The sequence below is a fragment of the Scyliorhinus torazame genome, chromosome 10 (genome assembly GCF_047496885.1).
Source record: "Scyliorhinus torazame isolate Kashiwa2021f chromosome 10, sScyTor2.1, whole genome shotgun sequence".
NCBI lineage: Eukaryota > Metazoa > Chordata > Chondrichthyes > Carcharhiniformes > Scyliorhinidae > Scyliorhinus > Scyliorhinus torazame.
Window position 1 is genome coordinate 152,184,610 of NC_092716.1, and position 25,315 is coordinate 152,209,924.

The 25,315-nt window shown below is 49.2% G+C and overlaps 1 protein-coding gene across 2 annotated transcripts in view; it reads left to right on the plus strand.

The window, feature by feature from the left end:
* Positions 1-9,687: 9,687 nt before the first annotated feature.
* The window catches only part of trim44 (tripartite motif containing 44), a 150,547-nt gene continuing 134,919 nt past the window's right edge, over positions 9,688-25,315 (plus strand). The window contains exon 1 of one of the 2 annotated variants that reach the window (XM_072518826.1): positions 9,688-10,457. In XM_072518826.1, the coding sequence (XP_072374927.1) occupies positions 10,029-10,457 (429 nt within the window). In that variant the 5' untranslated portion in view covers positions 9,688-10,028. The remainder of the gene's footprint in view (positions 10,458-25,315) is intronic. The other variant, XM_072518825.1, reaches the window with a different exon arrangement.

A 25,315-nucleotide genomic window follows, 5' to 3' on the forward strand; every position in this document is an offset into this window, starting at 1 on the left:
CTTCCAAGCCTGTACCGGTCATGACACCAACCTTGGCCAAAAGCCTCAGCACTTCCTTGTGCCGTATCCCTCAATACCTATCCTTTTGATGTATTTGTCAAGATGCCTTTTGAATGCTGTTAATGTATCTGCTTCCACAACCTCCCCTGGCAACGCGTTTCTGGCACTCACCACCCTCTGTGTAAAAAATCTGCCTCGCACATCTCCTCTAAACCTTTCCCCACGGACTTTAAACTTATGACCCCTGGTGACTGACCCCTCCACCCTGGGAAAGAGCGCCTGCCCATCCACTCTATCCATGCTCCTCATAATCTTGTAGACCTCTGTCAGGTCACCCCTCAACCTCTGTCATTCTAATGAAAATAATCCGAGTCTATTCAGCCTCTCCGCATAGCTAACACCCTCCAGACCAGGCAACATCTGGTGAACTTCCTCTGCACCCTCTCCAAAGCCTCCACATCCTTCTGGTTTTGTGGCGACCAGAATTGTGTGCAATATTCCAAGTGTGGCCTTATGGCCTTACGAAGGAAGCGAATAATGATCCAAATTTAATTAGTATCCTAATTGCGCGTGAACATTTATCAAATAATGATCATAACATGGTTGAGTTCAATGTAATGTTTGAAGATGAAAAGCATAAATCAGCTACTAGAATTTTAGATTTAGGTAAGGCAGACTTTAATGACATGAAACAGTCTGTTCACAGTAAACTGGGAATATCTGATATCTGGTAAAATAACAAGAACAGTGGAAGATGTTTAAAGAAACATTTAGCGCAATACAGAACCATTTTATACCCCTGAGAGGGAGAAGCTCCATTTCTTAGAAAAAACAGCAATGGACAACTTAAGAGATAAGCGACAGCATTAATTTAAAAGAAAGGGTTGACAAAAATGCAAAAAACAGCACAGATCTACCGAATGGGAAAGATACAAAGACAAGTAAAGAGCCACAAAGCAGCTTATAAGAGCAACAAAAAGGGATTACGAAAGGGAATTTGCAAGGGACATCAAAATCAATGAGAAGTTTTATAGTTATATAAAGGGAAAGCAGGTGATTGGGAGCAATGTTGGCCTGCTAAAGCCTGAAAGTGGGAATATTGTCAATGACGATGGGGAAATGGCAGTCATGTTGAAAAACTACTTTGCCTCAGTGAAAAAGAAGATAGTTTGCTGGACATCCCGATAACATTAATAATGGATCAGGGACAGGGACTAAAAAATTAACGTAAGTAAAACATTGATAATGAGGAAATTAATGGAATTAAAGAGTGACACTCCCCAGGACCTGACAGTTTCCATACAAGGGTGTTAAAGAAGTAGTGGAGCATATTATTTTCTTTTTAATTTAGAGTGCCCAATAATTTTTTTCCAATTAAGGGGCAATTTAGCATGGCCAAACCACCTACCCTGCACATCTTTGGGTTGTGGGGGCGAAACCCATGCAAGCACGGGGAGAATGTGCAAACTCCACACAGGCAGTGACCCGAGATCGAACCTGGGACCTTGGCGCCGTGAGGCAGCAGTGCTAACCACTGTACCACCGTGGAGCATATTATAGGTGCCCTAACTATAACTTTCAGAGAGCCCTAGATTCAGGAGTCGTCTCTCTGGATTGGAAAATTGCTCATGTCACTCCACTTTTTAAGAAGAGTGAAAGAGGAAAACCAGGGAACTACAGACCAGTTAGCCTAACAGCTGTGGCAGGGAAATTGTTGGAGCCTATAATCAAGGATAGGGTAATTGAACACCTCAAAAATGTTCAATTAATCAGGGAGAGCCAGCGTGGATCCATGATAGGCAGGTCATGCCTGAAAAACCTTATCAAATTTTTTGAAGAGGTACCGGACAGGGGAATGTCTGTGGATGTTGTTTATATGGATTTCCAGAAGGTGTTATAACCCACACGAGACCTACAGGGTAGAAGCATGTGCCTCGTGGAGTACGAGCACCCCCATTGAGGGGCGGGGAGTCCATGAACTCTCTAATAATCTGTAATATAAAGGTCAGCCAGTTTCAGTACCTAGCGCAGACCTGGCCGGGATCTGGAGAACATTGTACGCATAATAGCTTCCATTATCTACTTGTCTCGGACTCTTCTGTGGTCACCAAAGAATGCATTTGATCACTTCTGGTGGCGGGAATGTGTTAAGCAGTCACAGGGAAGGTGTTCTTCTCTTGGAAACTTTGATTTAAGTTCATTTAGCCTGAAAATTGGCCACTAACCCAGCTAAATCCCCTCCCCCCCCACCTCCCCTAAACCACCATATACTCGAAGATATGCCCTCGAAACAACAAAAGAGCCGAAAGGACAATAAAGGCAGCAAGAGCCAGGAGAGAAAGGTGGTGGCTACAGACATGCAGAGCGAGGTGGAACAACACTTGGCAGAACAAGACTTGTCACAATACAAACACCGGACTACCCGCCAATATGACAATGGATGGAGCTTGTAACACAGGAGCTCCTAAAATACAGAGATGCCATTAAGAAGGAGATGATGGCAATGGTGAAGTCGGCGGTCACAGACGCCTTTGCCCCCTTCAAGGAGGCGATGGAAAAGATGGAGCAGTGACTGGAGGCGCAGGAGGCGGTGGTGCTGGAGCTTGAAAGGCAGTCACTGACCAAGATGGCCGGATCACCTCATTAGAAGCAGAGGTGGCAAGGTTGGTGGCAGCCCAGGGAGCATTCAAGAGGAAAGTGGAGGACTAAAAGAATAGGTCTCGCCACCAGAACTTCAGAATTATGGGACCACCAGAGGAAACCGAGGGCAGAAACCCGACATGTGGCGCAAATGTTTGGTAAGCTGGTCGGGGGCGAAAGCTTCCGCAAGCCCATAGAGGTGACCACAGGTCACTTCAACAGAGACGCGAGGCAAAAGAACCCCCACGGGCCATCATCGCCAAGCTTCACCAGTTTAAAGGCAAGAAGCGGATTCTGAACTGGGCATGACACACGCGGTCTTGCAAATAGGAAGCAATATAGACAGGGGCAATATAGAGGGGTACAGGGGGTAGTGGAGGGGGCATGGTAGAACGCTGGTTGCAACAGGTAGTACATGGCGACGACGGGAACAAAGAAATCAACGGTGGCCATTTTGGATGGCCCCCAAACAAAGGGGACCGGGGAGTGCAGGGGCACGTCTGCGAGGTAAGTATGGCTGACCCTGCAAGGCAGTGGGGCGGGGGGGGGGAAGAGACCAGAAACCCCCCATCAGAATAGTCACCTGGCACCTCAGGGAACTCAATGGCCCGGTGAAAAGATCCATAGTCTTAAGACCATAAGACATAGGAGCAGAAGTAAGGCCATTCGGCCATCGAGTCCACTCCACCATTCAATCATGGCTGATTTCAACACCATTTACCCGCTCTTAATTCCTCGAGAAATAAAGAATTTATCAACTTCTGTCTTAAAGACACTCAACGTCCCGGCCTCCACCGCCCTCTGTGGCAATGAATTCCACAGACCCACCACTCTCTGGATGAAGAAATTTCTCATCTCTGTTCTAAAGTGACTCCCTTTTATTCTAAGGCTGTGCCCCCGGGTCCTAGTCTCCCTTGCCCCTCCACCTATCTTTGTATCATCGGCAAACTTAGCCAGAATGCCCCAGTCCCGTCATCTAGATCGTTAATATATAAAGAGAACAGCTGTGGCCCCAACACTGAACCCCGCGGGACACCACTCGTCACTGGTTGCCATTCCGAAAAAGAACCTTTTATCCCAACTCTCTGCCTTCTGCCTGACAGCCAATCGTCAATCCATGTTAGTACCTTGCCTCAAATACCATGGGCCCTTATTTTACTCAGCAGTCTCCCGTGAGGCACCTTATCAAAGGCCTTTTGGAAGTCAAGATAGATAACATCCATTGGCTCTCCTTGGTCTAACCTATTTGTTATCTCTTCAAAGAACTCTAACAGGTTTGTCAGGCACGACCTCCCCTTACTAAATCCATGCTGACTTGTCCTAATCCGACCCTGCACTTCCAAGAATTTAGAAATCCCATCCTGAACGATGGATTCTAGAATCTTGCCAACAACCGAGGTTAGGCTAATTGGCCTATAATTTTCCATCTTTTTTCTTGTTCCCTTCTTGAACAGGGGGGTTACAACAGCGATTTTCCAATCCTCTGGGACTTTCCCTGACTCCAGTGACTTTTGAAAGATCATAACTAACGCCTCCACTATTTCTTCAGCTATCTCCTTTAGAACTCTAGGATGTAGCCCATCTGGGCCCGGAGATTTATCAATATTTAGACCTCTTAGTTTCTCTAGCACTTTCTCCTTTGTGATGGCTACCATATTCAACTCTGCCCCCTGACTCTCCTGAATTGTTGGGACATTACTCATGTCTTCTACTGTGAAGACTGACACAAAGTACTTATTTAGTTCCTCAGCTATTTCCTTGTCTCCCATTACTAGATTACCAGTGTCATTTTGGAGCAGCCCAATGTCTACTTTTGCCTCCCTTTTGTTTTTAATGTATTTAAAGAAACTTTTACTATCATTCTTAATGTTACTGGCTAGCCTACCTTCATATTTGATCCTCTCTTTCCTTATTTCTCTCTTTGTTATCCTCTGTTTGTTTTTGTAGCCTTCCCAATCTTCTGACTTCCCACTACTCTTTGCCACATTATAGGCTTTCTCTTTTGCTTTGATGCATTCCCTGACTTCCTTTGTCAGGCATGGCTGCCTAATCCCCCCTCTGATAACCTTTCTTTTCTTTGGGATGAACCTCTGTACTGTGTCCTCAATTACTCCCAGAAACTCCTGCCATTGCTGTTCTACTGTCTTTCCTACTGGGCTCTGCTCCCAGTCGATTTTTGTCAGTTCCTCCCTCATGCCCCTGTAGTTACCTTTATTTAGCTGTAACACCTTTACATCTGATTCTACCTTCTTTCTTTCAAAGTGCAGACTGAATTCTACCATATTATGATCACTGCCTCCTAAGTGTTCCCTTACTTTAAGATCTTTTATCAAGTCTGGCTCATTACATAACACTAAGTCCAGAATGGCCTGTTCCCTCGTGGGCTCCATCACAAGCTGTTCCAAAAAGCCCTCCTGTAAACATTCAATGAATTCCCTTTCTTTGGGTCCACTGGCAACATTATTTACCCAGTCCACCTGCATATTGAAGTCCCCCATGATCACTGTGACCTTGCCTTTCTGACATGCCCTATTTCGTGGTGCATTTTGTGCCCCTGGCCCTGACCATGAGAACACCACCCACCAGGTACGCGGTACATACTCGTGCGACTCGGCCAATGTTGTCTACCTCATACGCTGCAGGAAAGGGATGTCCCGAAGCGTGGTACATTGGCGAGACCATGCCTACGCTGCGGCAACGAATGAACGGACATCGCGCGACAATCACCAGGCAGGAATGTTCCCTTCCAGTCGGGGAACACTTCAGCAGTCAAGGGCATTCAGCCTCTGATCCAGCCTGGTAAGCATTCTCCAAGGCGGCCTTCAGGACGTGCGACAACGCAGAATCGCCGAGCAGAAACTTATAGCCATGTTCCGCACACATGTGTGCGGCCTCAACCGGGACCTGGGATTCATGTCGCATTACATTCATCCCCCACCATCTGGCCTGCGAAATCCTGCCAACACAATCCTGCTTGACATAATTCACACCTCTTTAACCTGGGGTTACCCCATCTCTGGATCTGTAAAGATTTAATCACCTGCTAATGGTCGCATTCCAAGCATTGTCTGGCATCTTTGAATTTGTCTATATATATGTTTCTGGAACATACCTCTTAATTCACCTGAGTAAGGAGCAGCGCTCCGAAAGCTAGTGACATCGAAACAAACCTGTTGGACTTTAACCTGGTGTTGTAAGACTTCGTACTGTTAGGAGGCCTGTACACCAGATTCCTGGTGGACTTCTATAAAATATTTGCAGCACTGGCCCCACACCTGCAGACAGGCCTGCCTTTACCTATCTGCAAACCCTGAGGGCCAATGTAGTCTTCCTCCAAGAGACTCACCTGAAGAAGAACCGATTGAGGGTAAGAAATAGTTGGATATGACAGACGTACCAAGCGTACAGGGTGAGGGCTCGGGGGTAGGCCATACTGTTCAGTCAGAGGAAGACATTCAGGGCGACAAAGACAGTGACAGATCCAGGGAGATGGTACATCATGGTTAGAGGTGTCCTGGAAGGAGCACCAGTGGTGCTCATAAACATATATGCCCCCAACTGGGACGACAAACTTTATAAAAACGACAATGGCAGAAATCCCCAACATAGACACCCACCAACTCATTAGGGGGGGTGGCTTCAACTGTGTACAGGGCCCAAAGATGAACAGATCCAACCCTAAAGTAGGGAAGCAATCGACCATGGTGCGAGAACTGAGTGCCTTCATGGAACAGGTGGGGCAGTGGACCCATGGAGGTTCACACAATCAAGGGAGAAGGAATTCTCCTTCTCCCAAGTCCACAGGGTATACATCAGGATTGTTTCTTTGTAGTGGAGTAATTGATGCTTCCAGGTGTGGTAGAGCGCGGAATAGTCCACAGTAGTAATCTCCGACCACGCACCACACTATGTGGCTGTGAGGTTGGAGATAGGCTGGACCCAATGCTCCCCATGGAGGCTGGACACATCCCTCCTCGCCAAGAGGGCATACTGTGAGAAAGTGTCATAAGTCATCAATGGATACATATCTTGCAACCAGAATGGGCAGGTCTCACCCTCCACATTCTGGGAGGCACTGAAGGCAGTGATCAGGGAGAAGGTAATAGTGTTCAGGGCTCTCAGAGGTAGGAAGGCGAGAGCGGTGAGGTAGCAGCTGGTCTACTCCATATTGGTTTGGATCCACTGGTTACGGCCCCAAACATAAAACAAATGGCGGAGAGGAACAAATTACAAATGGAATTTGACCTGCTCTCCATCACGAAAGCAATGAACCAGCTCGGGCAGCACGGTAGCATAGTGGTTAGCACAATTGCTTCACAGCTCCAGGGTCCCAGCTTCGATTCCCTACTGGGTTACTGTCTGTGCGGAGTCTGCACGTTCTCCCCGTGTGTGCGTGGGTTTCCTCCGGGTGCACCGGTTTCCTCCCACAGTCCAAAGATGTGCACGTTAGGTGGATTGGCCATGCTAAAATTGCCCTTAGTATCCAAAATTGCCCTTAGTGTTGGGTGGGGTCACAGGGTTATGGGGATGGGGTGGGAGTGTGGGCTTGGGTGGGGTGCTCTTTCCAAGAGCCGGTGCAGACTCGATGGGCCGAATGGCCTCCTTCTGCACTGTAAATTCTATGATCTATGAGCTCCATGTGACATGGGGGGCCTTGAGGACAAGGCCAGTCGCCTGCTGGTTCACCAGCTGAGGAAGCAGGCAGCCACAAGGGAAATTGCGCAGGTGAAGGATGGGAATGGAAAATTAGTCACAGCGCCAGGTGAGATTAATGAGGGCTTTGTGACTTACTACTGAGAGCTGTACACCTCCATGTCCCCGGACGGGGACTCGAAGATGGAGCAGTTCCTTGACGGGCTGGACATACCAGACATGGGGGAGGAAAAGAAGCAGATCTTGGAAGCTTCACTAGAACTGGGAGAAGTCATGGACATTATTAACTCCATGCAGGTGGGGAAGGTGCCGGGTCCAGACAGATTCCTGGTGGACTTCTATAAAATATTTGCAGCACTGGCCCCACACCTGCAGGAGACCTCGATATCACTGATCCCTAAAAAGGACAAAGACCCGATGGTGTGCAGGTCATACAGGCCCATCTCATTCCTAAACGCTGACACCAGAAAGGCCCTGGCGAGGCGACTGGAGAGTTGCACATCAGAGGTAGCCGCAGAAGATCAGATGGGCTTTGCCAAGGGCAGATAACTAACAGCGAACATCAGGCGCCTGCTGAACGTGATTAATACCCTGCCCGGGAAGAGGATACCAGAGGTAATCATCTCCCTGGATGCAGAGAAGGTCATTGACAGAGTCAAATGGGAGTACCTCATAGAGGTACTGAAACAGTTTGGGTTTGGGAACCTACTGTACAGCGCTGCCATGGCAAGCGTACAGTCGAATGCCATGAGCTCAGGATACGTCCGGCTGCACAGAGGCACAAAGCAGGGATGCCCTCTATCCCTGCTACTATTTTCCTGCCAATCGAGCCACTGGCATTTGCTCTCAGACAGCAAAGAGGTGGAGAGGCACTCAAAGAGAGCATAGAGTTTCACTCTCCGTGGATGACCTGATCCTCTATACCTCAAACCCCCTGGCCAGAATGGGAGGAATTATGGAACGCCTAAGGGAGTTTGGAGCCTTTAAACCTAACCTGAGCAAGTTACAAACTTAACCTGAGCAAGAGCGACATCATCACCCAGAACAAATTCCGATATCTGGGGTTCCAAATAGCGCACCACTGGTCACAGATCCACATATGGAACCTGACGAGCCTGGTGAAGGAGGTAAAAAAGGGCTTGCAAAGGTGGGACTCGCTCCCACTCTCCCTGGCCAGGAGAGTGCAGACGATCAAGATGAATGTGCTGTCCAGGTTCCTTTTTCTGTTCAGATCCTGCCCGATCTACATCCCCGAGGCCTTATTATGGTGTTTTTGTTCAGGGGGGGGGGGGGGGGATGGGGGAAGAACCCGAAGATCAGGAAGAAGGTACTACAGAGAAGGAGGAACATGGGGTGCCTGGCCCTCCCGAACTTCCAATTCTACCACTGGGTGGCTACCGCAGAAAGGGTAAAGGAATGGATCAAAGAGCCAGAGAAGGAATGGGTCAGAGTGGGGGAGAGTTCCTGCACAGGGGTATCCCTCCATGCACTGACCACAGCCACACTCCCATCCCCTCCTGCCAGATACTCAAAACACCTAGTGGTAGTGGCCACGTTGAGAATGTGGAACTAACTGCAACACCACTTCGATCTGCACGAGATGTCCACCATGGCCTCCATCTGCAATAACTACAAGTTCACTCCCGCGAAAATGCGTGGAGACAGGACGAAGGGACACTGATTGTGGGGAACATGTATGTCGAAGGCAGAGTAGTGACCCTGGCAGAACTCCCAGAGAAATTCCAACTCCCGAAAGGGAATGAGCTAAGGTACATTCAAATGAGAAACTTCCTCTGAAAGGAGAAGACACTCAACCACCTTCCTCACCCACTAAATCTCCGGGGTTGGGGCTTGAAGCCAGCGCCTCTGGCTCAGACAGGGACGTTTACTCACTCCACTGCAAACATGAGGGACCTGTCACAAATCCATCCCAACCCTGATCAATAGATACTTGCTTCCTCTAGCACTCAGCCAGTCTGTCTCTGGTGATGGATTGCAGTAATTTCCCCATATCTGTTGCTAAAATAGCAGTGTCAAAGGTCACAACTAAAGCAGTATCACTTGTCCAAGTAGATGGAAAACGAGCAAGCTGTCAGAATCCCTGGAACTGTATCCAGCCAGTCCCTGTTTCAGCAGTGGAGATGTGAGGGAGGGGATGTGGAATTGACCAAATCTATGAAATAGGTTTTCGTAACACATCTGGCCAACAAATAATAATCTGTTTTAGAATATTGAACGGTGTTTCGATCCATTTACTTTTTTTTGCATATCTAAAAACCAAAAGCGGACAGTCTTCGCCAGGTGCGTGGCATTTACTGGTTTTGAGATGAGGGCGCTTTTTGCCCTCAGTTTGCACAGGTCACCGAGATGCCGTCAAACCAGGAAGTTGTGCGAATATTTAGGCTGAGAACGCGATCTCCTGCTCTTCGGTATCGTCAACCTTTCCGCTTCCTGTTGTGGCTGTACCGTGATATAAAAAAAAAAGTCAGGATTATTTCGGGAAATCTTCTGCCGGGCCCCCGAAGAAAAGAGCCTGGTCTTAACAGGAGATCGAGCAGCCGAACTGCGAGTGAGGGGCAGGAAGGGACGAGCAGAGAGGGTTGTACCGGATACATTGTTGCCGCCGAGGTCCTTGCACCTGATATATTGTTGCATTTTTACTTTGGGACCCGATATACTGTTGCAAATTGTTATTGTTGACCTGATACATTGTTGCATCTGCATCGTCGGACTGTATGGCGAGTGACAGCAACCTGCCGTGTATGGACGAGCCTCCTCCAGGCGGCTCCTGCGATGTCTGTGAGCCGGACGAAGCACAGCCCGCCCTCAAAATCTGCGACGTCTGCTGTCTCTCCTTCTGTCAGCTGCATGCCCGAGAGCACGACGCGAAACCGAGCAGGCGGCAGCACCGGCTCCGGGACTTCGAGGCGGCCAGCCAAAAACCAGGGTCTCAACAAGAGCAGCAGGAGGAGGAAACAGCCGGAAACCAGGAAGCAGCCGAGGGAGATGGAAAGCAAGGCGAGAGGAAGAAATGTGTGGATCACAATCAGGAGGTCACACTTTACTGCAAAGACGACGAGAAGATCATCTGCGTGCTGTGCGCCATGGGCCCCCACAGCCAGCACCAGCTGATCACCTTAGACGAAGCCTATCTCGCTGTGAGAGTAAGTTTCCATGCCAGCCCACAGCGGTGCGACTAAAGTGAAAGGCCCGCCCGTTCTCTTTCCGGAGGCCCACACACGCAAGACGTTACAAAACATTCGACCTTCGCACAGTGGCACTCAAATATATACATATATGCCCTGTTCAAATCATACTACCTCCTCTTCAAACACTTCTCTGCCCATCCCCTTAAAAAAACAAAACGAATCAAAGCAGCTCCAAGCCCCAGTTATCCAACAATTTATATTTACAGTAGCCTTTTGCATGACAAAACGTCCCAAGGTGCTTCACAGGAGCACTATACTAGTGTGACACCAAGCCGCATTACATGACCTAAACATTGGTCAAAGAGGTGGGTTTTTAAAGGAGAAATGAAATGAAATGAAAATCACTTATTGTCACCAGTAGGCTTCAATGAAGTTACTGTGAAAAGCCCCTAGTCGCCACATTCCAGCACCTGTTCAGGGAGGCTGGTATGGGAATTGAACCGTGCTGCTGGCCTGCCTTGGTCTGCTTTCAAAGCCAGCGATTTAGCCCAGTGAGCTAAACCTTGCCACCAATGGCAGAGCGATTAAAATTGGGGATGCTCAAGCGGTCAGAGTTGGAGTGTGGGTATCAAGGGTTATAAAGCTGCAGGAGGTTCCAAGGATGGGGAAGAATGAGGCCATGGAGGGATTGGAAAACATGGATGAGAATTTTAAAACTTAGCTGTTGCTTAACTGGGAGTCAATTGTCTCGGTCATTGAGCAGAGGGGTGACAGGGGATCGGGGCCGTCTGTGAGTAAGGATGTGCCCGACTGTTTTGAATGATGTTGAGTTTACATTTGTAGAATGGAGGAGGCCGGACAACAATACATTTAAATAATCAAATCTAGAAGCAACAAAGGTGTGGATGAGCAACATAATGGAAAATCAACCAGCATTATATATAACTGAGTGGATCTGAAAAATGTTTAACCACACCCTGAAATACAACAACTTGCATTCCTATAGTGCATTTTAGGTTATAAATTGTCTCGAGGCATCTCAAGAAGTTTAAAAGATGCCAAATGAGATATTAGGGCAGGTGACTAAAAGTTTAATGTGGGTTGTAAAGGAAGAGAGAGAGAGAAAGGTGGAGAAGTTTAAAGCTTCGGGCCTAGGCAGCTGAAGACTGCCAATGGTGGAGTGATACAAACGTGAAATATTCCATAATGGGAGGAGTGCCGATGTCTTGGTGCATTGGTGGGCTGGGGAGGGCTAGGGGAGGTTGCAGAGATGGGGAGTGGTTAGCCCATGGAGGGATTTGAAAAAGGGATGAGGACTTTAAATTTGAGGCATTGCCAGACCTGGAGGCAAATTAGGTTAGCAACCACAGGGGTGGTGGGTAAATAGAACTTGATTCACTGTCTGTGCGGAGTCTGCACATCCTCCCCGTGTGTGCGTGGGTTTCCTCCGGATGCTCCGGTTTCCTCCCACAGTCCAAAGATGTGCAGGTTAGGTGGATTGGCCTGATAAATTGCCCTTAGTGTCCAAAATTGCCCTTAGTGTTGGGAGGGGTTACTGGGTTATGAGGATAGGGTGGAGGTGTTGACCTTGGGTAAGGTGCTTTTTCCAAGAGCCGGTGCAGACTCGATGGACTGAATGGCCTCCTTCTGCACTGCAAATTTATCTATGATTCAAGCAAGGAACTATAGATATATAATATGGCGATATAGCATAATTTGCAGCTGATACAGTTTAAAAAAAATAAATTTAGAATACCCAATTCATTTCTTTCCAATTAAGGGGCAATTTAGCTTGGCCAATCCACCTACCCTGCACATTTTTGGGCTGTTGGGGCGAAACCCACGTAAACACTGGGAGAATGTGCAAACTCCATACAGACAGTGACCCAGAGCCGGGATCGAACATGGGGCCTTAGCGCCATGAGGCAGCAGTGCTAACCACTGTGCCGCCGTGCTTCCCTAGCTGACACAAAGTTAGGTAGGAAAATATGTCATGACGAGGCCATGAGGTTGCAGATGGATGTAGTTAAGTTAAGTTGAGTGAGTGGGCAAAAATATGGCAGGTGGAGGACAATGAAGGAAAATGTGAAGTTGTTCACTTTGGCAGGAAGAATAAAAAAGCAAAGTATTACTTAAATGGAGAACAGATGCAGAGGGATCTAGGTGTTTTCGTGCATGACCCACAAAGATTTTGTATACAGGTACAGCAAGTAATTACGAAGGCTAATGGAACGCTATCCTTTATTATGAGAGCAATCGAACATCAAATTAAGAATGTTATGCTTCAGTTATACAGAGCATTGGTGAGACTACACCTCGACTACTGTGTGCAATTTTGGTTTCTTTATTTAATGAAGGATATACGTGCATTGGAGGCAATTCAGAGAATGTTTACTTGATTCATACCAGGAATGAGTGGGTTGAATTGAGAGGTAGGGCAGACTGGGCTTGTTTCCACTGGAGTTTAGAAGATTGATGGGGTGACTTGATGAAGATCCTGAACGATCTTGACAAGGTAGACATTGGAAGGGAGTTTCCTCTTGTGGGTGAGTTCAGAATTTTTTTAAAATTAGGAGTCATGCTTTTAGGACAGAGATGAGAAATCTTTTCTCTCGGAAGATTGTGTGACTTTGGAACTGTGCCTCAGAAGGCAGTGGAGGTGGGATCATTCGATATTTTTAAGGCAGAGGTAGATATGTTCTTGTTGTGCAAGGAAATCAAAGGTTATCGGGGGGGGGGAGGAAGATGGGAAAGTGGAACTCAAAACACAAACATATAAGCCTTGATAATGAATGACGGAGTAGGCTTGAAAGGCCGAATGGTCTATTTCTGTTCGTATGTGCACAGCAGAGTTTTGATGAGCACAAATTTACTGAGGGTGTAAGAAGAGAGGCTGGCCAGGAGAGCATTTGAATGGTCAAGTCCAGAGGGGCAAAGTCATGGCCGGAGACTTCAGCAGGCTTGTTAAGGTAGGCATTGGAAAATATGGTGTTAAGTAGCATTTTAACAGACCATGTGAACAAATTACAGCACACTGCAACCTTTGTGATGCCTTGTGTACAGCCCACCAAAGCCTGTGGTTCCTAGTATGGCACATTGCTGTTTTTTATGTAATCTATATAGCCCATTGCAACCTGTGTTGTTAGATGCACAGGGGCTGGTTTAGCACAGTGGGCTAAACAGCTTGCTTGTAATGCAGAACAATGCTAGCACCGCGGGTTCAATTCCCGTACCGGCCTCCCCGAACAGGCGCCGGAATGTGGCAACTAGGGGCGTTTCACAGTAACTTCATTGAAGCCTACTTGTGACAATAAGCGATTATTATTATTGCGTCCTTGGCATGTAATTTTGTGTTTAAATTCCCCAAGCCTGCATGTTATCCCATGTGCATTGCATTCCAGTTTATTTGTCATTTCGTAAAACGCACACTAAAGGTGCATTATTGCTACATATGAAAACATTTACAGCTTGTAATTTGCCCTGTGTACATTTCATTCAGCCTGACTCAATTACCACCCTGTGGCAATGTAGGTGGTCGAAAGTATTGGGTCAGCAGGACCTCCAATTTAATTTTGAACAGAAGAGGTGATTTTGTGGTGAAGTTGCAGTATTTGTGACTGCAGGCAATGCTGCTTAACAAAAGCATAGCATAGTTTGCAAAGAAAGCTGTTTTGAGCAGTGCTAGAATCACAACACAATGATTGAATTTGAAACCCTTGCCTCAAGCTGTGTCCCCATCCATTCCTGGCCTGATTCACAGAATGTTAGTGAACAGATTTTTTTCTGCCCCTGGGAAATGTCTTTCTTGTTGCTGAAATAAGTAGCGGGATTCTCCGAGCCGGTGCCTGGCCGGAGAATAGGCGTTTACACTGAAACGGCCTGTGATGCGTTTTGCGAATCTCCGCTCCCCCCAAAATCGCGCGATCATGGCAGCACCCACCAGCGGTTAGATCCAAGGCCGCACCCACAGTAGACCCCAGTGAGGGCAGAGCCATTAAACGGTGGCCCTGGCAGGAGGGACGGGAGTCGGGGCACCGAGGGGGCGGGTGTGGGGGGCATGCGTGGCTGCGGCGCGAACTGTCAACCGGGGCGACCATGTAGTCCATGGCACCTGGTTATGGAGGGGGGTATGTGCCATGATGAAACTTTGTCTACCGCCACCCCATGCAGATCATAATGTTTGGGCATCTTCCAGCGATGTTGGCCGCCGTGGCGGGGGCCGCTGCACTGCATGCAGCCTTGTGGGAGCAGGAGCAGGGGCATCACAGAGAGGAGATGGAGGCTGCAGAACAGGAGCAGGCCGCAGAGGGGCAGGTGGCAGCCGCCCAACAGACTGAGGAGGAGGACCAAGTTGAGGGGTATTCACAGGGCGAGGATGCCGATGAGGAGGGGGAGAATCACGATAAAGGGCACGCCTCTCCAGATGAGGAGAAGGGGGAACGGGAGGCAGTGTATCGGACATGGGGGCTGGACATGGACGGGAGGCTGCACAACGCCACCGGCAGAGCCGCACATTTCACCAACTAAGGGGGTTTGCTGAGTGGGGGAATGGACGCCACAATACCTCACCACCCACACCCTCACCTCCCACAACACCAATGAGACTCACCTCCCCCACCACTGACCAACCTTGGCTCCCACACCACCGCATCACCCGCATGCACACCACCCCACTATTACCATCCAGCTGCGGCACAACGGGCTGGGCTCACACAGTTGCTAGTGAAAACGGGTCTGGTTCACGGCATGGAGGATGATGAGTGCCCGCTCTGCGATGAGCTCTGAGCTTCACATCGTTAGACAATGTCTGACTCATGGCCATGGTAACACCCTTGTATGCAGGCTGGACACTCGCATCACATGGCCCAGTCGTTTCGCTGGGACGGGGTGATGGGGACGTACAGGGGGCGCATGCCACACCCATGGGGCTCAACGTTCCATCACCCACAGTGGCACTCCTTTCCCGCCCCATCCCCGCACGCATCAGACCGAGCACAGAGGCAGCATTCAATGGTGGTACAGTGTTTTAATTTCAAACGTTTTATACATGTGCATTAGCCCCTATATCTAAGCTGCGCCCTGCATCCGTGCCAACTTACTAGGTATCTAACTTTCTGGCCTTAAGGGCCCTATCACTATGTCTCGCCGTTTCCCCAGACGGTACAGCAGAGGTGGAGGTGGACTGTTGAGACTCCTGCCCTGCGACTAGGGTCCCCTTTGGTGCTCGGTTCCTGGGCCGCCCGGCCTGGATGAGCCAGGCTGCAACTCGGGCACCCCGGATGGGGTGCTGCCACCCTGGCCCGCTGCCCATCGGATGCACCAGAGACGGTAGGGGAGGGTGGGGCTGTCCAAGGTGCCACGGTGTGCCGGGACCTCCCCTGCAAGGGTTACCGGCACGGGCTCCAGCACCTCCTCCTCCCTCGTGGTGCCCGATGGCCTCCGGACCTCTCCATGGGACGGGGTGCGAGCGGAGCCATCCCGCGAGGCACCCCCGACACCTGGCGTTGCCAGTCCTGGAGGCCTGCTCTGGTATCGACCAGGGTCTGTACGTTAGTGGCTTGGAGCTCAGGGAGTTGGCCATCCCTGTCTGGGTCTGTGCGACGCCGGCCAGCACGTGGGCAATGGCGCCGATGCTCTCAGCAATGGCCTGCTGAGACTGGGCCACAATGAGGAGCACCGCTGCGATCTGCAGCTGGCTGTGGCTCATGGCTGCCGGTGAGTGGGCAACCCTGTCCTGGGCCACGGAAGCCACGTGCACAGAAAGCCCCAGGCCTTGCACAACTTGGCCCTTGTCCGACACAGTTACCCCCGTTGCCTCCACCGCGATGCCACCTATGCGTTTTCGGCCTGGCGGGCTCGCATGACCGGCACCACTCCCTGCTCCTGCACACAGATGCACTCCTCTACCTGCGTCTGCAGGTGCTCGAAACCGGCAGTCATCCCCTTCTCTCGTCCCTGGGTCTCTGACTGCTTCGGGTCTGTGGGTGACGGAAAGTTATAAGTCTGTGTCCTCATCAGAGCCAAAGTCCAGGGTCTCCTGTGTCGTCTTGTGTGGCGTTCCTGGTCCGTGTGTGTCTGTTCCCTGTGTGTCCAGCCTCCTGGGTTTTCGTGTCGGGCGCAGGGCTGCTGTGACGGCTGCCCTCCCCGTCGGTGCTTGCATCCCTGGAGGCCACCGGCCCTGGCGCTGGCTGGGGGCGGGGAGCGCCGGGTGGTCCGGGAGCACCGCCGGCTGGTCCTGTAAGACACAAGACAGCATGTATGGTTAGACAGGTGGACGGGTGTGAGGGGGTGGTGTGAGAGGCTCGGGTGAGGGGCTGGGGTGAAGGGGTGGGGTGAGGGGCTTGGGTGAGGGAGTGGGGTCAGGCAGGGGGGTCTCACTTGGTAGTGCGCCTCCGATCTGGGCATCGGCAACCTCCCGGTTGTCTGCCAGCGAAGTTCAGTGCCCTCTGCTCGTGCACGGTGAGGGGGTGCAATACACCACTCCTCCGGTTTTCTCCCGCTCCCTGCGGATATGGGGGTTCTTCTCAAACATCAACAGTGTGAGGAGGTCCGACGCATGCAGCCCAGTGGTTGGGTCGATGATGGCATAGGTGCACAGGGCACCCGACCTATGCGGCTGGCATGGGCGGGTGCAGCCATGTAGATCAGGGCAGGGGTTGTACCATCACCCTGGGGGTGGGGTGGGGGGGGGCGGTGTCTCATGTGTTGGGAGTATGGGGGTTGGTGCCAGGGCACAGTGCTGGGTACTCACCCTGGCTGCCTTGAGAAGGTCGTGCAGATTTTTACTGCACTGCTCACCTGTCCTGGCGACCGGCCCAACGGCACTGACTGCCTCGCCCACCTCCGTCCACAAATGCTGTACGGTGGTGCCTGGGGTCCTGCGGCCGGGTGCGGGGTACAGAGCCCCCCTCCTCTGCTCCACGGCGTCCAGGAGCGTGTCCAGATCGCCATCACGGAACCTGGGTGCTGCACGGCGGACGGTGTTAAGTAATGGATTAAGAGACATTGCAATTAGTTATCTCATTTATGTTAAGTATCCATTAATTGACACTGATATGTAAAGGGGCTTCTGGTGGCCTCTGTCGGGTGGTGTGTTAATAGTTTTGTGCAGAGGCTGTGAAAGTGAAATAAATGGGGCGGGATTCTCCGAAATGGAGGCAGAGTGTTTGTGCCGTCGTGAATGCCGTCGAGGTTCACGACGGCACGAAACGGCACCTATCCCAACCGATTCAGGGCCCGATAATGGGCTAGGAGCGGCGGCGTGTCATTTACGCGCGCCAGGCCTTGGCACCGCGTAAAGGTGGCGCCACATACATGACGCAGCCGGCGCCGCATAACTGGCGTCACCCGCGCATGTGTGGTTGCCGTCCTCTCTGAGTCCGCCCCGCAAGAAGATGTCTGACGGATCTTACGGGGCTGCGGAAGAAAGGAGGCCCTATTTCAGAGAGGACGGCCCGACGATCAGTGGGCACCGATCGCGGGCCAGACCCCATTTGAGGCCCCCCCCCCCAGTGCAGGATCCCCCCTCGCCCCCCCCCCCCGCATGCCGCCCCCCAGCTTTCCCGCGCTGTTCCCGCCAGCAGCGACCAGGTGTGGACGGCGCCGGGGGAAACCCGCTGTTTTGGGCAGGCTGCTCGGCCCATCCGGGCCCGAGAATAGCGGGGGTGCCGGAGAATCGCCATTTTGGGTGTCTCGGGCAATTGTCTGGCCTGCGCCGCGCGGGATTCGACGGGGCCGTTCTTGCCGCTTGGGTGAATCACGAGAGGGCGTCGGACCGGCGTCGCGGGAAAATTTGGCGACCCAGGCGATTCGCCCAACCGGCGCGGGAGTGGAGAATCGCGCCCCTGGCGTTTGGTGAAAAGGAACAAGAACTTTAGACTTTTCATTTCACAGCAACTAAAACATCTAACAATGGTAGCAGAGGATGGTTGCTGTGCAAATGTGAAGGTTTGAAAGATACAACTTTTCCTGATCAAACCAAGGAGTGAGTGAGAAGGAAAAAAAAAAGATACATGGCTGAACCCAGGATAAAGATGGCTGAATATGACTTCCTCCCTTATTTTCTGAAAGGGAATCGTACGACCAATGGAGAAGTGCAGTAGTTATGTGGACTAAAGTAACTGCTTTGGAAAAGAGAAAACAAGGTATGGCATTGGCTCTTTCTCTACCTTATGGCAGTTGAAAATGGGACTTTAGCTGATAAAAAGCTTGTGGTATTAAAACTGCATAGGCAATTTGCACATCCGTCTCCTCGGAGGCTGAAAAATTTATTAAAGGATGCAGGGGTAAGGGATGACGACTATACTAAACTGATAGAACAGGTTAGTGACCGCTGTGAAGTTTGTAAGAAGTACAGAAGGACACCAGCACAACCGATAGTAACCCTACCTTTGGCCAGGGATTTTAACGACATTGTGGCCATGGACCTTAAGATCTGGGATAAAGCAAATAATATATTTATTTTGCATTTTGTAGATTTAGCAACCAGATTTAGTCAATCAACGTTTGTACGAAGTAAAGAAAAGAGAGTAATTCTGGATCAAATCGTGGAAAAATGGATAGGGACAGGAATGGGTCCACCGGCAAAATTCCTTACGGACAATGGGGGAGAATTTGTTAATGATGAGTTTAGGGATATGTGTGAAAACATGAATATCAGAGTTATGAATACGGCTGCAGAAAGCCCATTTAGTAATGGTGTCTGTGAAAGAAATCATGCTGTCATCGATGACATGCTTCGGAAAATTTTGGCAGATCGACCAAATTGCAGGCTAAATTCAGCTTTAGCATGGGCAGTACATGCAAAGAATCCATTGCAGATGGTTGGGGGTGTTGCTAACTTTTGCCTTAGTTTTATTGCTCTGTTTTATCACCTTTGCTCTTGAGTCGCCAGGTATCTTTATGATACCGCCACGTGGTTCAAGTCTGAGTAATGATCAATAATCCAATACACCGATTAGTAAGATTTAATTCAAAGCACATTTATTATACACAGTAATCACTACTCATGTACAAATTCTACGTCTAAGCTACTTCTACAGCTAACAGGCTAATACTTAACTTGGAACTGGCCCACCAGGTCAGGGAAACAAATGGCCTTTCGTTCGGGTTCTGAGCCTGCGGGGTTCGAAGTTGGTACAGATTGGTAGCTAGGAGCCCCTATCTCGTAGCGAGCGTTGAAGTAAGACTTACTGGATATCGGCGCGGCTGAACCGGTCACTGTCAAGGGTTGGTTCGCGTTGCTGAGTGACCCGGTCAAGAAGAACGATTTGAACTTGGGCTTGATTCTCATAGTCCCCAGGGGCTTCCCACCTTTCAGGGCGGACCCTGTACCTGGTTCCAAGTGATTTTACTTTGTCCCAATCACTCGGTTCGATTTTCTCCAATGCTGGAGCAGTTCCCTGATCGATGGACGGTCCTGAGGTGGTCGTTCACCTCCCTTTGTGTAGGCTTCTGCTGGCGCCAAAGAGTCTGGTTTTGCTTTATGTGTCTAAATGTTGCTCATTGTTCCTGGGGATTGCTCATTAATATGCAGATGGCTGGTAGAACATAGAACATCGAACATTACAGCGCAGTACAGGCCCTTAGGCCCTCGATGTTGCGCCGACCTGTGAAACCACTCTAATGCCCATCGACACTATTCCCTTATCGTCCATATGTCTATCCAATGACCATTTGAAGACCCTCAGTGTTGGCGAGTCCACTACTGTTGCAGGCAGGGCATTCCACGCTATTACTACTCTCTGAGTAAAGAACCTACCTCTGACATCTGTCTTATATCTATCTCCCCTCAATTTAAAGCTATGTCCCCTCGTGCTAGACATCACCATCCGAGGAAAAAGGCTCTCACTGTCCACCCTATCCAATCCTCTGATCATCTTGTATGCCTCAATTAAGTCACCTCTTAACCTTCTTCTCTCTAACGAAAACAGCCTCAAGTCCCTCAGCCTTTCCTCATAAGATCTTCCCTCCATACCAGGCAACATTCTGGTAAATCTCCTCTGCACCCTTTCCAATGCTTCCACATCCTTCCTATAATGCGGCGACCAGAATTGCACGCAATACTCCAAATGCGGCCGCACCAGAGTGTTGTAGAGCTGCAACATGACCTCATGGCTCCTAAACTCAATCCCTCTACCAATAAAAGCTAACACACCGTACACCTTCTAAACAACCCTCTCAACCTGGGTGGCAACTTTCAGGGATCTATGTACATAGAACATAGAATTTACAGTGCAGAAGGAGGCCATTCGGCCCATCGAGTCTGCACCGGCTCTTGGAAAGAGCACCCTACCCAAGGTCAACACCGCCACCCTATCCCCATAACCCAGTAACCCCACCCACCACTCAGGGCAATTTTGGACACTAAGGGCAATTTATCATGGCCAATCCACCTAACCTGCACATCTTTGGACTGTGGGAGGAAACCGGAGCACCCGGAGGAAACCCACGCACACACGGGGAGGATGTGCAGACTCCGCACAGACAGTGACCCAAGCCAGAATCGAACCTGGGACCCTGGCGCTGTGAAGCAATTGTGCTATCCACAAGGCTACCGTGCTGCCCCATGGACACCGAGATCACTTTGCTCATCCACACTGCCAAGAATCTTTCCATTAGCCCAGTACTCAGTCTTCCTGTTATTCCTTCCAAAATGAATCACCTCACACTTTTCTGCATTAAACTCCATTTGCCATCTCTCAGCCCATTGCTGCAGCTTATCTATGTCCCTCTGTAACTTGTAACATCCTTCCGCACTGTCCACAACTCCACCGACTTTAGTGTCAAATGCAAATTTACTCACCCATCCTTCTACGTCCTCCTCCAGGTCATTTATAAAAATGACAAACAGCAGTGGCCCCAAAACAGATCCTTTTGGTACACCACTAGTAACTGGACTCCAGTCTGAACATTTCCCATCAACCACCACCCTTTGTCTTCTTCCAGCTAGCCAATCTCTGATCCAAACTGCTAAATCACCCTGAATCCCATGGCTCCGTATTTTCTGCAGTAGCCTACCGTGGGGAACCTTATCAAACGCTTTACTGAAATCCATATACACCACATCAACTGCTTTACCCTCATCCACCTGTTTGGTCACCTTCTCAAAGAACTTTATAAGGTTTGTGAGGCACGACCTACCCTTCACCAAACCGTGTTGACTATCTCTAATCAAATTATTCCTTTCCAGATGATTATACATCCTATCTCTTATAAACATTTCCAAGATTTTGCCCAGAACAGAAGTAAGGCTCACTGGTTTATAGTTACCAGGGTTATCTCTACTCCCCTTCTTGAACAAGGGGACAACATCCTCCAGTCTTCTAGCACTATTCCTGTAGACAAAGATGACTTAAAGATCAAGGCCAACAGCTCAGCAATCTCCTCCCTAGCTTCCCAGAGAATCCTAGGATAAATCCCATCCGGCCCAGATGACTTATCTATTTTCACACTTTCCAGAATTGCTAACACCTCCTCCTTCTGAACCGCAAGCCCTTCTAGTCTAGTAGCCTGAATCTCAGTATTCTCCTCTCCTTTTTCCTGTGTGAATACTGATGAAAAATATTCATTTAGCACGTCTCCTATCTCCTCGGACTCCAAGCACAACTTCCCACTACTGTCCTTGACTGGCCCTACTCTTACCCTAGTCATTCTTTTATTCCTGACATATCGATAGAAAGCTTTAGGGTTATCCTTGATCCTACCTGCCAAAGACTTCTCATGTCCCCTCCTGGCTCTTCTTAGCTCTCTCTTTAGGTCCTTCCTAGCTAACTTGTAACTCTCGAGCCCCCTAACTGAACCTTCATGTCTCATCTTTACATAAGCCTCCTTCTTCCTCTTGACAAGTGTTTTGACTGCTTTAGTAAACCACAGTTCCCTTACTCGACCACTTCCTCCCTGCCTGACAGGTACATACTTATCAAGGACACGCAGTAGCTGTTCCTTGAACAAGCCCCACATTTCCATTGTGCCCATCCCCTGCAGTTTTCCTCTCCATCCGATGTATCCTAAGTCTTGCTTCGTCGCTTCATAATTGCCTTGCCCCCAGATATAACTCTTGCCCTGCGATATATACCTATCCCTTTCCATCACTAAAGTAAACGTAATCGAATTGTGGTCACTATCACCAAAGTGCTCACCTACCTCCAAATCTAATACCTGTCCTGGTTCATTACCCAGTACCAAACCCAATATGGTCTCGCCTCTCGTTGGCCTATCTACATACTGTGTCAGGAAACCCTCCTGCACACATTGGACAAAAACGGACCCAGCTAATGTACTCGAACTATACAGTTTCCAGTCAATATTTGGAAAGTTAAAGTCCCCCATAACAACGACCCTGTTGCTTTCGCTCCTATCCAGAATCATCTTTGCTATCCTCTCCTCTACATCTCTGGAACTTTTTGGAGGCCTATAGAAAACCCCTAACAGGGTGACCTCTCCTTTCCTGTTTCTAACCTCAGTCCATACTACCTCAGTAGACGAGTCCTCATCAAACGTCCTTTCTACCACCGTAATACTGTCCTTGACTAACAACGCCACCCCTCCCCCTCTTTTACCACCTTCTCTGAGCTTACTGAAATATCTAAATCCTGGCACCTTCAACAACCATTCCTGTCCCTGCTCTATCCATGTCTCCGAAATGGCCACAACATCGAAGTCCCAGGTACCAACCCATGCCGCAAGTTCACCCACCTTATTCCGGATGCTCCTGGCATTGAAGAAGATACACTTTAAACCACCTTCCTGCCTGCCGGTACACTCCTGCAACTTTGAAAACCTACTCATGACCTCACTACCCTCTACCTCCTGTATACTGGAGCTACAATTCAGGTTCCCAAGCCCCTGCTGAACTAGTTTAAACTGGTGTTTTGTAATGCTGATGGTTGCTGGTATCGATTTTGTCTGGCCTTTCCAGAGGTAAATACACACTCAACCTGCAGCTGCTCGTTTGTGTCCTGTTGGCTGACTTTCCCATCAGCCTTTGCCATTCGCCATTTTAAATCGGGAGTTAGCCATTCTAAATCGGGAGTTAGCCGTTTTAACTGGCTGCAGGGGCTATAGTCCTCATCAATTAGTGTTTGGTAGAAATCCTAAAATTCCGTCCATTTTGGATGACCAGCCTCCAGCTTGGGAAGGGACTACAATTAGCTCTGGTTTTGCTGAACATTTAAATGCATTACATAGCAGTAGAAAAGCTTTTTTGGAAGCAGAAGCCTCTGAAAGAATTTGCAGAGCTTTAAGACATAACGTACGGCCATCAGATGCCGTTTTTCAGCAAGGAGACATGGTCTACTATATGAGAGACAATTCTAATGAATGGAAAAGCCCAGGGAAGATCATAGGCATAGATGGCAAAACAATTATTTTGCAAATGGTAATCAAACTGTTAGGGTCCATTCATCAAGGATAATGGGTACAGATTACAAATTTTCAAATTTAGACAGAGCAGACAGACATGACGAGGAACCAGAGTCATCTGGTACGCTTGTGTTACAGAACTATGAGGACCAATTAACTAATATAGACAGGGTTTCTGTGGAGGAACACAACACTTCTGGTGAATTACAACAGGCCATTTTTCCGAAAGAGCAACTGCCAAAAGTTGGTACAAAAGTGACATACTTGCCTGAAGGGTCTAGTCAATGGAAGGATGCAACTGTTATTAGTCGAGCAGGGAAGGCCACTGGAAAGTATAAACATTGGTTGAATGTGCAGCATTCAGGGGAAGGAGTCAAGACAATGGATTGGGAAAACAAAGTTCAAAAATGGAGGGCACAGAAACGCAGTGCCAGTTCAGATAGTACATTGGATAGTGAACAGGTCCGCAGGAAAAGGTCGAGAACTATTGAAAGGACATCCCACAGCAGAAGGGAAAGATCAAGCAGTAGCTGTACAGAACGAGATACCAGGCGGGAGAGGGGACGTAGTTTGTCAAGATCTCGGAACATGAGTAAGACTACGAATACTAATAGGAGTAGAAGCCCACATGCACGTGAGATTTTGGTGGCTTCAAATAAATTCGATGAAAAAGTTATTAAAGAAGCTAAACAGCAAGAATTGCATAGTTGGAGTGAATTTGGGGTATACATGGAAGTACCCGATAGGGGACAAAGAGCTCTATCCCACAGATGGATTTGCACGGAAAAGGTTCTTCCGGATGGAACTTATAAGGCAAAGGCCAGGCTCGTGGCAAGGGGATTTGAAGAAAACTTCGAAGATCAGGATTTAAGGGTAGATTCACCTACAACAGGAAAGGTTATTTTAAAGGTCTTCTTGGCTCTATTAGCCACAAAGGCATCAGAATGCCTTTGGGCAGCACGGTAGCCTTGTGGATAGCACAATTGCTTCACAGCTCCAGGGTCCCAGGTTCGATTCCAGCTTGGGTCACTGTCTGTGCGGAGTCTGCACATCCTCCCCGTGTGTGCGTGGGTTTCCTCCGGGTGCTCCGGTTTCCTCCCACAGTCCAAAGATGTGCAGGTTAGGTGGATTGGCCATGTTAAATTACCCTTAGTGTCCAAAATTGCCCTTAGTGTTGGGTGGGGTTACTGGGTTATGGTGATAGGGTGGCGGTGTTGACCTTGGGTAGGGTGCTCTTTCCAAGAGCCAGTGCAGACTCGATGGGCCGAATGGCCTCCTTCTGCACTGTAAATTCTATGAAAATGCAAATCTATAGATATAAAAGCTGCCTTTTTGCAGGGGCATCAGCTCCAGAGAGACATTTTTCTCCGTCCTGCTAAAGAGGCAGCTAACTCAGAAGGGGTACTCTGGAAGTTGAACAAATGTGTATATGGATTAAATGATGCATCTAGAGTCTAGTATTTTTCGGTAAGGTCAGTTTTGTTAAAGTTAGGCTGTTGCCAGTTGAAAGC